We start from the raw sequence: 14,670 nt of genomic DNA, 5'->3' as shown, positions 1-14,670 counted from the left end.
ATAAAAAAGGCACACCTCAAGAATAACAATGCAAAACATCATATAAAAAATTTATGTTTCTCTTATCAATTCGGAAGTGTCAACTTAGCTAACATATTCAGGAGTATGATTACCAAGATAAGCAACTTCGAAACAGTAAAGAAGAATAATGGCCAATGCAGGTTTCCTTCTGATATAACTTTTAGCTAACCTCAATTGTTGGTTCATATCGAGCACAGTTAATGTTAAATTAACTCTTGCTTCATCTCATCAATCAAAACTCATACAAATGATGCACAAAATGTTATGTGATCTGATAAGGAAACACTATATATTACAATCATCGTGCCAGTGGGATTATTTCACACTTGGAATTTTCCTTATTGCAGAATTCAAAGTAAAGCTAACGTGCATGCTTCAAATTTCAATTTCTTAGTATCTTCCGCTCATGTTACTTTTTTTTTAATAAGAGGCCCTTATATAATTCAATTACATTTGAGCTAAAAGTTGGTCGCCTATAATTTCTAACTCCAAACCATTCAAAAGTCAACATTACTAAATGATTTGTCACACACGGAAAAATAGGAAAAATAAGAGGAACTTTCAACTTCATCGAACTTAAGTTTTATAACAATGTCTAAACATAGGACGCAACATTATTATCATGCAAAATTGAAACATTCATTGTTATTACAGAACATGTGAAGGCAATGCACCACTGACTTTATACATCTGCCACTCAAACAACCAACTATAATATACCCTCGTTGCTACTGAAGCAACATTTTGGTCATCGAGCAGCTTTCTGCTAATAGTCAAAATCGGCTGCAACAAGGCATTCAGGCCCCCAAATATGAAATAAATGCATGCAGATATCGAGGAATTAAAAGGATATACATGAAACCCCACAAACAAATCCTAATCCTCTTTTTCATCAGACCTGTCCAATGCTGCAAGCCTCTCTACAAGAGGAGGGTGAGAGTAATGATATGCTGAATACCAGGGATCAGTATTCATAGCCGATAAATTTTCCTCCTACACATATTTCTTAGAATCAATTGACATATCCTTCCAAAAATTGTGGTACATTTTTCTTGATTTATGTAATGAAAATTGTAAAAGAAATATTTATTCAAGTCCAAGATATTTTCTCACCTGCAACTTAATAAGCCCTGCTCGGAGAGGAGCACCATAGCCAAGTTTCTTTGCAAAACCATCGGCCTATATCGAAAACGAGAGGATAACCCACAAGTAAAATGCACCAATATGCATTCAAACAAAACAAAGTCAAGAAGTCTTGCTATGCTGAAATCTGAATTGATGAATAAGAGAGATATTTTATAAAACATGGTTGGGAAAGCAAAGCAGCATTAGTACAACCAATCTATATAAAATCAGGTCCCCAAAATACATATTTTCATCTAGAGAAATACGGCACAGAAGTGTTTACCTGGAACTCAAATGCTCGACTGACAAGATTGAGAGCAAAGCTCACAAGATGATGAATAGGCATTATGGTATGCTGCATATTTAAATAATAAAGATCATAATGGCAGAACAGAGTAATAAATTGGACATTCAAAATATTCTATGAAAATAGAAAGACTTGAACTGTGAAAGAAATGTTTTAAGAACAGACAGACAAATACAAATGAAAATATCAAGGATCAAATTATGAAATAAATGTGCAAGAAAAGTGACCGATCATTTGGCTGTACATAATGTCAGAAACTTTGAAAACAAACAAACAAACAAAAAAGTAATGAAAATTTGCAATAAATACTAAGGAATATACCTTTTAAAATAGAGCACTACAGAGCATACCAAAGAAACCCAAAAGTATATTTGTTGCAGGTCCTATGACATAATAAAGATCCCTCCTACCCACATGACCCTTATTACTATGTTGAGCAAGGAATTGTTACAAAAGTTAATAAACATCCAACTTATGTTCTAAGTCATGAGACACTCCAAACTAGGGCCTTGCTGTAATACATATCCAAAGCTTCCAACCTTCTGTTTGGTATTTGAACTCAATTCCGTGGCAGGCATGAAGCTTACGTGTTGATTAGTTGACGTATACAAACTAGAACATTGTTTGAAGAATAGGTATACAGGGGTAAACATAGCCAACCTACAAATATTTCTCATTTAATATTAATAACACACAAAAATAGTGATACTAATAAGCACCCTCTATAACTTCACTCCACAATATCTGGTTTCACTTGTAAGTGCAGATAAATTTAAAATTATTTGAACCAAATGTCAGTACCAAAAAACTGAACCGTCAAATGGAGAAATCTCATATTTATCCGAGCAAATTTAAAATGGAACTGCCAAATGGAGAAATCTCATGTTTGGAAGCCCGCATATCCTACTCTAGGCTGAAAAAATGTACAACAAAAATTTCAGGACAGAATTAAAAGAAAATCATGTCAAACCAATGCTCCTACATAGGAGTGCAATTCGAGGAGATAATATCACCATGGTCCAAAGAATAAATAAAGAAGATTTGAATCAGTTGTGATGTGATTAGAATCGAACAGATTGAAAGCAATGTTCCACCATGTTTATGTACACGGGCACATATGCTCAGCAAATCTAGAGAGATCCCCTGAATTTCTGGTAACATCAGGTAGGGTACATCAGGAATATACCCAAATAAGGGACACTACCCAAATGTAGATCAGAAATTTCAGGATAGGACAAAATGAAAGTCATGTTTGATGGCTTGGTCAAACTAACGCTCCTGTATACAAGTGCAATTTGAGGAGTACCTCCAAATTTCATAGAAAAGTCTTTATCAGTTGCAAAGTGATACATATATGTTGAAATTTCTAAGTCTAACCGTTAAAAATTTTATCTGTATTCTTCTGGTTTATTTCTCCTACTTGTTAATTACAAACAAGTTATTTAAACATACAAGCATCAAAATAAACACAACACAGTCTCAACCATCTACAAATCAATAGTTGAAAGAAATAGCAAACACACAAGTGACACCGTTATTTTTGGACAACTCGTCCCTAGAAAAACCCAATGCGGGAAAACCGGTGCAGCAATTCTGAGGTTTATATTATTATGCAGTCTTTCCTTGAGTACACCGGGGTGCCAAACTGGCTCACCCGACAGAGAAAAATAACCGGCAGAAATACCTCTCTATTCGAAAGCAGATATTCAGAAAATCTACCCCATGAAACCCTCTCCAGCACAACTAAAGCACTGCGTCAGCCTCCTGACCTCTGCGCTAGCCTCAAAACCCTCTGTGTCAGCCTTTTGAGGCACAGCGCAGCCTCTACAGCCTTCTATGTCACCCCTGTTGTCCTCTGCGTGGATGACGCATGCCCTTCTAGCTCTGCACTCTCTGTTGCGCTCTGCGTGGCCTGCTCTGGCTTCTGCGTCTGCCTCTCCGCCTCTACGCTGGTCTCTTGGTACTATCTCTGCCTCTCTGTCTAGTACTCCCTACACCTCGCTGCAAACTGATCACTGATTCGACTTTACTTAGCAAACCCCGCTCTAGTAAATCAAATGACTGATCACTCTAGTGTATCTCCAACTGACCCTCAAGCCTCCTCTTATACTTTTCATGTTGGTCCTTCAACGGCCGAGATTACATCTCTAATCAACGACTAAAATTAGATTTGGCTTGAACCATGTCTTTTAGAACCTTCTAACCCAGTTTTATCTTAATACCCATTAATATTTTATTTTTCCTAAGTTTAGACTTAGGAACTCTATTAAAAATATTAATTATTTTAATATCTCCCAAACCGGGAATAATCTACCCAAACCATTTCTGGGTCTTGGAGATCTCATGTTTTTTAGCCTCTCCACCAATTTTCATGGCTAGAGCACATCCAATGCTACCCCAAATCAACAATATAGATATTGAAAGAAATGTCCCACCAAGTTTCCAGTATGTGAGGATGCAAATACATCGGGACATTTGCTCAACATATCTAGATATATACCCCAAAATTTCAGGTCACATCAATTGGGGTACATATGGAATATATTATAGGGGCAACACTCAAAATATAAGAAGTGTATTAAAAATAAATTTGAAATATGAAATTAAAAAACAACAATTTTTTTTAATCACCATTTACCGATTAATAACAAATTGTGCACAGCATTGCATCGGTTATTATATAATTTATTCAACGAATCATTGTATTTCTCATGATTCATTATAGAAGGACTATATCCCAATTCATACATCCATGGACCATACATCACATTCTACATAATATGCACATTACTAGTAAGCTTTTTTAATTAGAAACGAAAAAAAAATTCTAAAAAAACATGGAGCATGCAATAGCATGTACTTGGTCTTATACTTGCATGTGCTATAAAATTCATCCACATCATCCATGCCAGCATCAATATCACTATAAAAGTCCTCAATCTTGAATGGCATTCAATGTACCCTAAGCCAATTCTTGCTACATGGCACCATCAATATCTCATTATCATTTAATAGTGTGTCCTTTTGAATTGACTTCCCATTGTGTCGTTTTCCCATGCAAATATTCACATGTCTTCTTATGTTAAAGATATAGGGCACTATGCCTTATGACAAGCTTCCCTGTGCTCCTACAGTTAAAGTTGTTCCTCTTGATAAAGTGGATGAAGTCATATGTGGGGACTAGATCCTCCCAGTTACAGAGAAATTAGCACTCTAAGATAGAGGAATAGCAAGATTGCAAAGCTCTCAAGCTCCAGTCCCACACATCTTTTGTCAGCTAATTGAAACTTTCCAAGGCTACATGCCGTAACGCATTCCTTGCATCTGTTTTCTTGAACAAACTACTTATTTGTGCAAATTAAAGAAATAATCATTGATTTTTTTGCATCAATTTCATGCAGAGAACATTTTTGAAATGGCAGCTTGAAACCCTCATTTACTACCAGATCTCCATATACCACTGTGGATTAAGTGCATTTGCACCATACGGATTCCGGAATGATGTGTCTATCGAATCCCACCAGAGTAATGAAGAATCACATCAGCTAATTGTCGAACTGTAACAAGGGCTCCCTCACATGAATGGTAGCTCCCACTCTACCCAACACATTTTCAAACTAAATCTCTCCAAGATGACAATAACTTGAGACATTATCTAAATTTGAAAACTATGTCCAAGATCATGAGAAAACACATAATGCCAAAGAGAAAGAGCCAAAGCACAAGAGATGAGAACACCAGGATTTAGAGATCTGTCTTCCGGATCCATCAAATAAATCTTTTAGATTACCGACGTGTTTCGAACCAGCTAATATGGTTCATTTTCAGGACGATTAGATCTCAAAGATTAGCATTGGCAATCTAAAAGATTTATGTGATGGATCCGGAAGACATATCTCTAAATAACTCTACTCACAAAAGCCTCCATTCAGAAAGCACCAGGATTTATCAAGCAAACTCCACTTGAATACTATATTGCATGAATACTTTATTAAGTGATACATAAGAACTTAAGAAGTGCACTACAACCCTTTATATCATTAGGTGTTTAGCTTTAATGCAGCTTTATAGCTTTTACAGCTCTACAATAGCTTTTAATATGGCATTGACAACATTACCATGTACACTTTTGAACATAAGATTTCCTCATAGGCAATATTAGAATTTGCCACTTTTTTAACTTCCCGCCTTTTTCTTGATGATGGAGAATGGAGTACAGAAGAGAGAACACATCATCACATCATCCCCCTTTGATGATGACTTCAATCACCCCAGGTAATTGTCGCAATTGGACAAACTTTGATTTGGTGAATATATCTACAATCTGCTGATCTATGGGACAATGTATTGACTCAACAATGCCTTCATTGACTAAACGTATCAAGCAACCATGTATGGCATCACAATTTAGCAAATTATTTGTTTTGTGGCTTCCTCCTTGGGCTGTTGAATCATTCCAATAATACATTTTATAGTTTTTGTGTTGATGTTTGTAGGTCAGGCAGGTGCTTCTACACAGGCTTAAGTGTCTAGACATGCAGGAATAACTTAGCCTAAGTTTTGACTTAGTAAAGCACATAATTATTGTGTTGGCTAATTGAGTTAAAGTAAACTTAGGAAAAGTGAAATATTTACATTAATGACTGTTTCAATGTCAGCTCTTGATCTCAAGGGAGTCAAGATCTAATCTTGATTGTCAATCACTTCAGAGATTAGGGTTAGGGATTTAGCTCAATGCAAAGTTATAAGAGAAAGGCTAAGGAGACACACCATACAGCAGCACAAGAATTAGAGAGGCATCTCAGTGAGGAGTCCGATACTCTCGTGTGCCAGGTCAGAGGGAGTGCGAAGGGGAGCTTGGAGATTCAGATCAGCCAAGGGGATCAAGGACTATTGTAGGGCCTCATCTGCTAAATCAGATCCGAAGCACTGTAATCTATAACGCTCTCAGTTGGGCCATTATCCCAAGACGGGAGCCCGGAGCCCAAGTAAGTTCTGAAGTTAATGAAGAACTGTTGATTGGGCAGATTCTGTTTGTATTATTGTGATTGAGATTGGTTATTTTTCCCTCCGCTAATATAGTTAAGAACTTCGCTGTGCTTTCATTCAAAAGATCTGTAATCTGCTAAGGTCAGTGAATTTTCGGGTGCTAGGTAAGCAAGAAGATTAACATTTCGTTGCCTCGAATAGTCAGAAATTATAAGTTTCCAATTTGCATAGTTTGAGACAACATCAAATGTTCAGGCTCAGGTTCTGGTTTGAATTCAATGACAATGAAATTCAGATAAAACTCAAATTTTTAGATAAAAATCATTATCAAAGTTTGTTCATGTATAGATTTCAAAATTTTCAACATATTATGCTTTAAGATAAAATATAGGGTTCTCATAGAATTGATAAAACATTATTATAAATTCTAAATTCTAAATTACGATCAAGTCCAATGGCATTACTAAACATTATAACTGGGTAAAAGCTGCAAGTGCAAGGGAGACATACACTTGATAGTGTGATTCATGATCACCTGAGAGATTCAAATGCAAATATGAAAGTCTAAATGAATAAAGGAAGCCCAAAACAGAGCTGAGATAGTCCAAAACTGCTGATGATAGAACCTTCAATGGTGACAATATTTAATACTAACAGAAAATCCTGTTGCAATTCAATGGACCCTGACTATGGAGAAATTGGGGATATAAACCATAGATAACGAAAAAACAATGAAGAAAAAATAATGCAATCTGAACAGTACATGGAGAAGATAATTAGTCAAAATAACATAAAGAAACAGTTGGTGACAGTCTGCAGAAGAACCCAATCCTTTAGAATCATCAATCCAGTGGGGTGCCAAAGCAAGGTGAGTCAGTTGCTGGTGTGGAAACTTCTCCAAACAGAAACAGAAAGAAATGAATGAGTCAGGCAGGATGATGTTTTGAGATAGATGTAGGTTTTTTTCTTTTAATTTCATTTTTTCCCATTAAAAAACTAAACTAATGGAAAAGAGGGTTGAATTTTGTGTTCGAGTTCACAGTACAAAATTGCATGCCTCATTCTGATTTGGTTGAGAAAACTTCTCAATGAATTTCATTCTCCTTTTAGAACTTGATGAAATTTGAATCCCAAGGAAAATAAACATTGGAACCTGTTACTTAGGCTAGAGTCTACAAGGAGGAGGAAGTTGGGCCATAGTAGCCATAAACAACCAAAAACCGAAAACAATGATGCCCAAAACTGAAATCTGACTATGTTAAATGTAGCTCTAATATAGCAAAATGAAGAGCCAAAAGTGTTTCACTAAAACCAGAGGTATTCTTTCCCTTTTTTTTTTTAATTCCAAAGCAAGGTCAATTTTTTTAAATCAAAACTTCATTTTTGGCCACCATATAGCAATTTTCAGCAGCCATTCCCAACCGTTGTATGGGACAGTTATACAATCATATGGAATCCATACTGAATTGCACAGAATTGCTCACAAAACCGCTGTAAAAATCAATTTACAGTACAGACTAGCCTTATTTCTCAATTTTCCTGACAGTATAGATGAATGGAAAGCAGATTGAAGCTGTTTTTTTCCTATATTGTTGCCCAAATTTGCAGATCTAAAAGGTTTAGCTGCTGATTTGCTATCTGTCAGCAGATCCAACGAGAAATTGATTGTTTTGGTTGCTATTTATTATAGATCTGAGTGTTTTAAAGCTGGTTGTGGGCAGATTTGCCCAAATCTGTGTGTTTTTCAGCTGATTGAGAACAGATTTGAGTCTTATTGGACTGGTGGTGAGAAGCATTGCCTAGATCTAAGTGGGCTGTTTGTGGGCAGACTTATTATAAATCTGCAAATTTTTCATCATATTACTCTGTCCTTGGGTTATTTTTAACCTTCACCTACGGCACCTGTTACCGCTCGGGTTAGCAGCTTTTTGAAGATCAACAAATATTTCTATAAGTACTATAATGTAAAAATTATATATTTAAAGATTAATATATGTTTTTATTTCACTTTCATATAAATTTAGTTTTTAAAAATTATAAAATATTTTATATTATTTCTACTTGCCGTATCCGGATCCTGGCTTTTCAAAAAACTGGTGGATCCGTATCTGTATCCAGATCCAAATCCTGGTAACTTATGTTTAGACTCAGGACCTAAGACACCCCTGCTTGGCATGCTGTTATTGGACCTGACATGAAACTGATTGGGCACTACAAATACAGTGGGAATCAATCTGTGACTGTTGTCTACCCATATATTTGGAGACTAATTGTTTATGGATTACATCCCAATGAATCAATTACCTTTCAAGACTTCAATTCCATTTCTCTCACAACCCATTACTCAAGCATGTTAGAGTGATTTTGCCTACTGCAACATTATATGCTGTATTGATCAACAATTTTGCATAATTGGTGTCTCATTGTTTGTATATATATTCATATGCATTAAAATATATTATTTTATTTTGAAAATTTTTATGTATTTTCTACATAAATTTTGAATACCTTTTCATCAACTTGCCTCTGAATCAAATGCTGAGTTCCGAGGCTAATCTGAGTTGAAGGTCAAAGCCAAGTCCAATTCTAACAACTTTGTGGTCGAGTCTAAGAATTGTCACTGTTCACCCTGCCTACCTACCTACCTACCTATAGGCATTACTATGATGTATTAGCCACAATTATTATTATACCCTGTCGACAAACAACCATTCTAAAACAAAGTATAAACAGCCATATGCAGAATATGATAAGGTTTGTCAGTGAATCACTAGGCCTCCGTTTAGATGGATAAATATTATGGCCAAAATAGCTACCTCTTCAACGACAATTACAAATAATGATTCCCCTAAGACAACCAGGTGCCTCTTGCAATGCTAATTAGACCCTCTAAGGATCCAATATGCTTCCAACACAAAACAAGTAGAACAAATTGCAAAAAATCAAACAATCAATCACTAATTCATCAACGAGATGAATCAAAAGAAGCCATAATGTGCAATCTAGCATCTCCATACCCTTATTTTACTGGTATATGGATGCTTCATATTTTCTTGTGGGCCAAACCTAGGTGGAATTTTTCATTTATTCACTGACATAGTCCTCTACTATGCACCCTCTCTTTGAGAAGATCATCCTTACTTCTAAGGCCTCCACCACATGTTTTTGTTTTGTCTAGTGGGATCAAATGAAACTTTCTTGACTCCAGATTGGTTTCCTGGACCACTGAATCAAATAGACGGTTTCTGAAGCCATCACTATCAATTTTGATACTATATAAGAGGCCTTTTCAGTATTCATAAATTCCTTCCCATTTTACTCTATCTTTCCTGGTATATAATTCCATAACCTAGAAGTACGATTAGCATTTCTCTATTTGTTTCTCAGTTTTACTATCCATCTCTCTATAAATCACATAGACATTGTCCATCTAACCAAAGCATCTAAACAGAAGGCTATGGACCATTCATTGACTATTTAAACAGACAGATGAATCAGCAATGATAAACAATAGAGAGATAGGTAGAGACAAACGAAAAATATAAAATTGATTAATTGTGATTCATATCTTACATGAAATATCCAAAATCTCAAATTCAGTAACTAAAAAGATCAAAATAGTCCACTGATGAAGATCAATGTCTAAGTAAAAAATATTTCCCAAGAAAACTCTCCAGCAGAACAGGGATTAAAAGAATCTATGGTTGATTGGAAAATGTTCCAGCTGTATTCTTTATTTAGGATAACTCAAAATGGATGCAAGTTTTGGGCCACTATGATCTAAATCCGTGTCATTTTTTGCTTCCAATAGATTCAGCATTGGCTTGTAGCATAGCATAACTGGTAATTAAAGGTACTTACCAACTTGTTGTTACCTAAAATTTGTTTAGTGTTTAAAAAAAATGTCTGGTGACAATAACAAGGTTTCTCAGAAATTTCACTGTAAAGACATCTTTATGAATATTGGCAGTTTCATCCGGAATATAAGATATAACAACATAAACCTGGCCTCCCAATCTAAGTTAGCAACTTAGCTATAACATCATTGAAAAGTTTTGTCAGCATATTTTGTTTTCATGCATCCAGAGAACACATTTAACATATCCATCTGGTTTTTGCTTCACTCTGAGATGAAGTTTATTCCTTTTCTTTCAAGTATTTCATCCAAGACAAGAAACAAATTATAAATGAAAATACTACAGCCACTACAAGAAACTTCCTTGACCCTCTTGCTCACTTTGTATTGAATTTACCTGAATGTTTCATTACAAAGGAACAAGATAAGATTATTGATAGAAAGATAGAAAATACCTGGAAAATAAGAAGCCCCACAAGTACAGGTTGGGATTGGAAACCAAAGCTTTCAAAGAGATCTTTTGAATTCCGAACAAGAGTATAGCCACCAAATTGTAATAGTGTAAGCACCTGAAAAGATCACACCCGTCTTCAAGATTGCCAGCCACAATAATAATAATAATAATAATCTAATTATAAGGTCACAGCCAAACCAGACCCCAAATTGGCGTATGAGACCTCCTTCTTTGTGTGACAACAGAACCCCAACTAATCTATAACAACTTGCTAAGAATCTGAATGATCAACACCCAATCATAAATACTGTTTCACTCAAAAGTGTTTTATGTTCAATACCTTGGAAAGTTAAAAGACAAAATGCCATAAGCTTGTTTCTATTTTCTAAAACAAGCTTTTGCCCACAAAAGTATGATCTTAGAGGAATTACAATCAACAGCATATCCCCTTATCATTTTCACAAAGTTACAATTAGTGGCTGACCATTTGAACTGTTATAAAGTAAAAACAATGGCCATGCCATGAAGAATTACGCTTAGGGTCACACTTTGCATTGGCAGACTATTTACTTCAAATAAAAAAAAAAACTAAATAGAATCTCATTTTCCTTCATTGAAATCTCTGTTCAGAGTCTAGCTTTGAGTAAATCCCTGTGGTGTGTCAAGTTGTCAACAGCCTAGCTCAAGAGAGATGGAAAATAAACCCAACAGTTATTGTACATTTTAAGAAGGAAGTGGCTATAATAAACAAGTCCCCGTAGCAACAAAAGCTTGCTTGGAGAAATATGTCAACCACATACTTGATGACATTGTAAAACAGCTTAAAGCTCATGGAAATTACGAAAACCATACAAGTCAAGGGACAGGCTGTCTTGAGTTTCTAGTGCAATCAAGACGAGCAATTTTTCAAACTGATAACTACTTCCAATGATACAATATTAGTTCTTTAGAGCATTCCAATCATCAAGCAGTTATACATGAAAAATTTCAACCATTCACTTCTACAATAGAGCAATAGAGATCACAGTAAACAATGAGACAAGAAACAAGAAACACCAAGATTTAGGGCAGAGGCCAGGGCAAAACCCACAAGGGGAAAACCCAACAATCTTTCCTTGTGAGAGAGAGTTCAATTCATCAACTGTACATCAGTTAAAGTAACATATCTTTGATGGACAAAATTTTGTCTTCTTCTTTAGTCAGAGAGCCACAAAACATTGCTTTACAACATAGATAAGGAGCCATAGAGAAGCTCACATATCACAAATAATAGTGCCACAAAGAAGCTCGCATACTATAGACGAATAGTGCCACAGACAAGCTCACATGCCACAAATAATAGTGCCACAGACAAGCTCGCATGCCACAAATAATAGTACCACAGAGAAGCTCACAGACCATAGATAAGAGTGCCACAAAGAAGCTCGCATACCATAGATAATAGTGCCACAGAAAAGCTCACATACCATAGATAAGAGTCCCACAAAGAAGCTCGCATACCACAGATAATAGTGCCATAGAAAAGCTTGCATACCACAGATAATAGCGTCACAGAAAAGCTCGCATACCACAAATAATAACACCACAGAAAAGTTCACATACCACAGATAAGTGTCACAGAAAAGCTCACATACCATAGAAAAGAATACCACAAATAATAACACCACAGAAAAGTTCACATACCACAGATAAGTGTCACAGAAAAGCTCACATACCATAGAAAAGAGTGCCACAAAGAAGCTCGCATACCATAGAAAAGAGTGCCACAGAGAAGCTCGCATACCATAGAAAAGAGTGCCACGGAGAAGCTCGCATACCATAGATAATAGTGCCACAGAACTCGGCTTGCTTAGGTCTACAAGATCGAGGAACAAGAGATAGATACTTGCTTTTGTTTTCAACCTCCAAGTAACTTGACTTCTTCATATAGAACAGAAAGAGATGTGAGATCAATCGATATGAAATGGAGAAGTGGTCTCCTATAAATATTCTTCAATAGGAGGTCGAATGGGTGCCTCAAAGGGGCCTGGCCGACTTAGGCCAACTTGACATTTGTTGAGTCATTAAATTCAAATCTAAATTTTCTTTTCTTTTTGATGAAAATATCGACCATGGCACCCAAAATTTCGAACGCTCCCTCTTAGCCAAGGAGGTAGTTTTCATTTTCTCTCTCAAGATCAATCCTGACCAATCCATAGGCTTCTTAGCAATAGCCCAAGGGAGAGATCAGATGTACAAGTCTCTCTCTTTTAAGATCAATATCCCCGACCAATTCATAGGTCTCTCAACAACTGCCCGAGGGAGAGATCACAAGTCTCATCATAAGGAAGGATACATAGCATCAAACACATCCCATCAAACAATATCGGTAATGAGGCCAAACTCTCCAACCATATGCAATTGTTACAAAGGGTCCATCTCCCCGACCATAAACAAGGTCTTTCTATCCACAACACAAGGGATGAATCCATATCTCAATCCCTAACTATACAATCTCTCGGTCCATTTCCCAACCAAACTCACTGGCCTCTTAGTCAATGACCCAAGGAAGGGAACTTAAGATCATTCTCCCCGACCAATCCATTGGTCTCTCAATAACTACATAAGGGAGAGATCACAAAATCAATGTCCCCGACTAGATAGTTCAATGAGCCAATCAATTTGTGATACATAGAGGCATCAATCAAATCACAATCACAATCTCGTATCTTCTTCAAATTTGTGACCATGGGAGTGTCCATGGACTTGCAGTGCATCATGCCAAATTTTTTAAGGATCTTAATAGTGTACTTGTCCAAAAAAGATTCCATCAAGCTTTTGCTAAATTTCCAATCCCAAATAGTAATGCATAAGATCAAGATCCTTCATCTCAAATTCAAAAATCAACTCCATCTTACAGTGGACAATGAGAACTTCAGCCCCCATTAGAAACAAATCATCGACATATAATAGCAAAATCAAGGGCTCACCTTCAACAACTTTGGATCAACACTATTCTTCAAGACTTCTAGCCATCTTCATCTTGGAAGTCACAACTGACTCCTTTTCATCATGGATCAAAGCATGCTTCAATTAGCCTGATCTTGTCTGCTCCCTCTGAATCCAAAGCTCATTTAATCACGAGTCTTCTTGTCACTTTGTTCTTCCATCAATTGTCACAGCCTTGGCAGTCTTCACAATGTACCTACAATCCTCACTAGGAGGCCATGGAAGAACAAATACAACCAAACAAGATACACAAGGACAAGAAGAATAATAACAACAGTAATGATTTAAAATAAGAGAGATATAAGATACTTATATTTTGAGAACATGTTGGCTCCCTCTTGATCTTTAGTCTTCTTGCAAATCAACTTCATCCACATGATGTCATTCCTTCTTAGAGCTAGGGTTTCTTCTTTCAAGTCGAAGTAATCATAAGACCAAGGCTTTCTTCTCCAACCTTGATTGATTAGATAGGGTGATCAAATTATTTTCTATGGTTTTGACTCCAAACCCTAATAATTCTTCAAGTTTAGTCTAGGGTTTACAAACCCACTCATCCTTGCATTCTTTCCCAACTTCATCATTCTTGTTTTCAATATCAGTATTATGAATGATCAGTCCTAGGGTTTTGTCCATAAACCCTGGGGCATTCTTGCTCAAACCCTTACTAGGGTTCTACAAACCCAAAACATTCCAAGAATCTGGTCAAGACATTCATTCTTCCAAGTCCTAGATTTTGCAACCCATTACGTCTCAATCTTTCAACAAGATATTAGAAAATGTATTTTGCACATAATTTGACCATTCTTCAAGATTTGAAGAGGAGATTCAACCACTTGATATGTCTCAACAACTTCACTATTAGTCCTAATCTAGTGCATGACACATGAAATAGAAAAAAACAACTATCACTCCTTTTTAATCAGGCGTGAT

General features: G+C 36.2%; 1 protein-coding gene across 2 annotated transcripts in view; it reads right to left on the bottom strand.

The window, feature by feature from the left end:
• Window positions 1-561: 561 nt before the first annotated feature.
• Window positions 562-14,670, bottom strand: part of ATSTE24 (Peptidase family M48 family protein) — a 233,443-nt gene continuing 219,334 nt past the window's right edge. The window contains exons 11-15 of one of the 2 annotated variants that reach the window (XM_089415853.1): window positions 10,754-10,867; window positions 1,430-1,501; window positions 1,135-1,200; window positions 920-1,014; window positions 562-804 (exon numbers count right to left, since the gene is read on the bottom strand). In XM_089415853.1, the coding sequence (XP_089271979.1) occupies window positions 795-804; window positions 920-1,014; window positions 1,135-1,200; window positions 1,430-1,501; window positions 10,754-10,867 (357 nt within the window). In that variant the 3' untranslated portion in view covers window positions 562-794. Of the gene's footprint in view, window positions 1,015-1,134; window positions 1,201-1,429; window positions 1,502-10,753; window positions 10,868-14,670 lie in introns of both variants that reach the window. The other variant, XM_089415852.1, reaches the window with a different exon arrangement.

The sequence above is a fragment of the Pinus tabuliformis genome, chromosome 3_2, assembly GCF_031772625.1.
Source record: "Pinus tabuliformis cultivar Carrire ecotype Pingquan chromosome 3_2, CPIR1, whole genome shotgun sequence".
NCBI classification, from domain to species: Eukaryota; Viridiplantae; Streptophyta; class Pinopsida; order Pinales; family Pinaceae; genus Pinus; species Pinus tabuliformis.
This window is presented reverse-complemented; position numbering and strand designations above follow the sequence as displayed.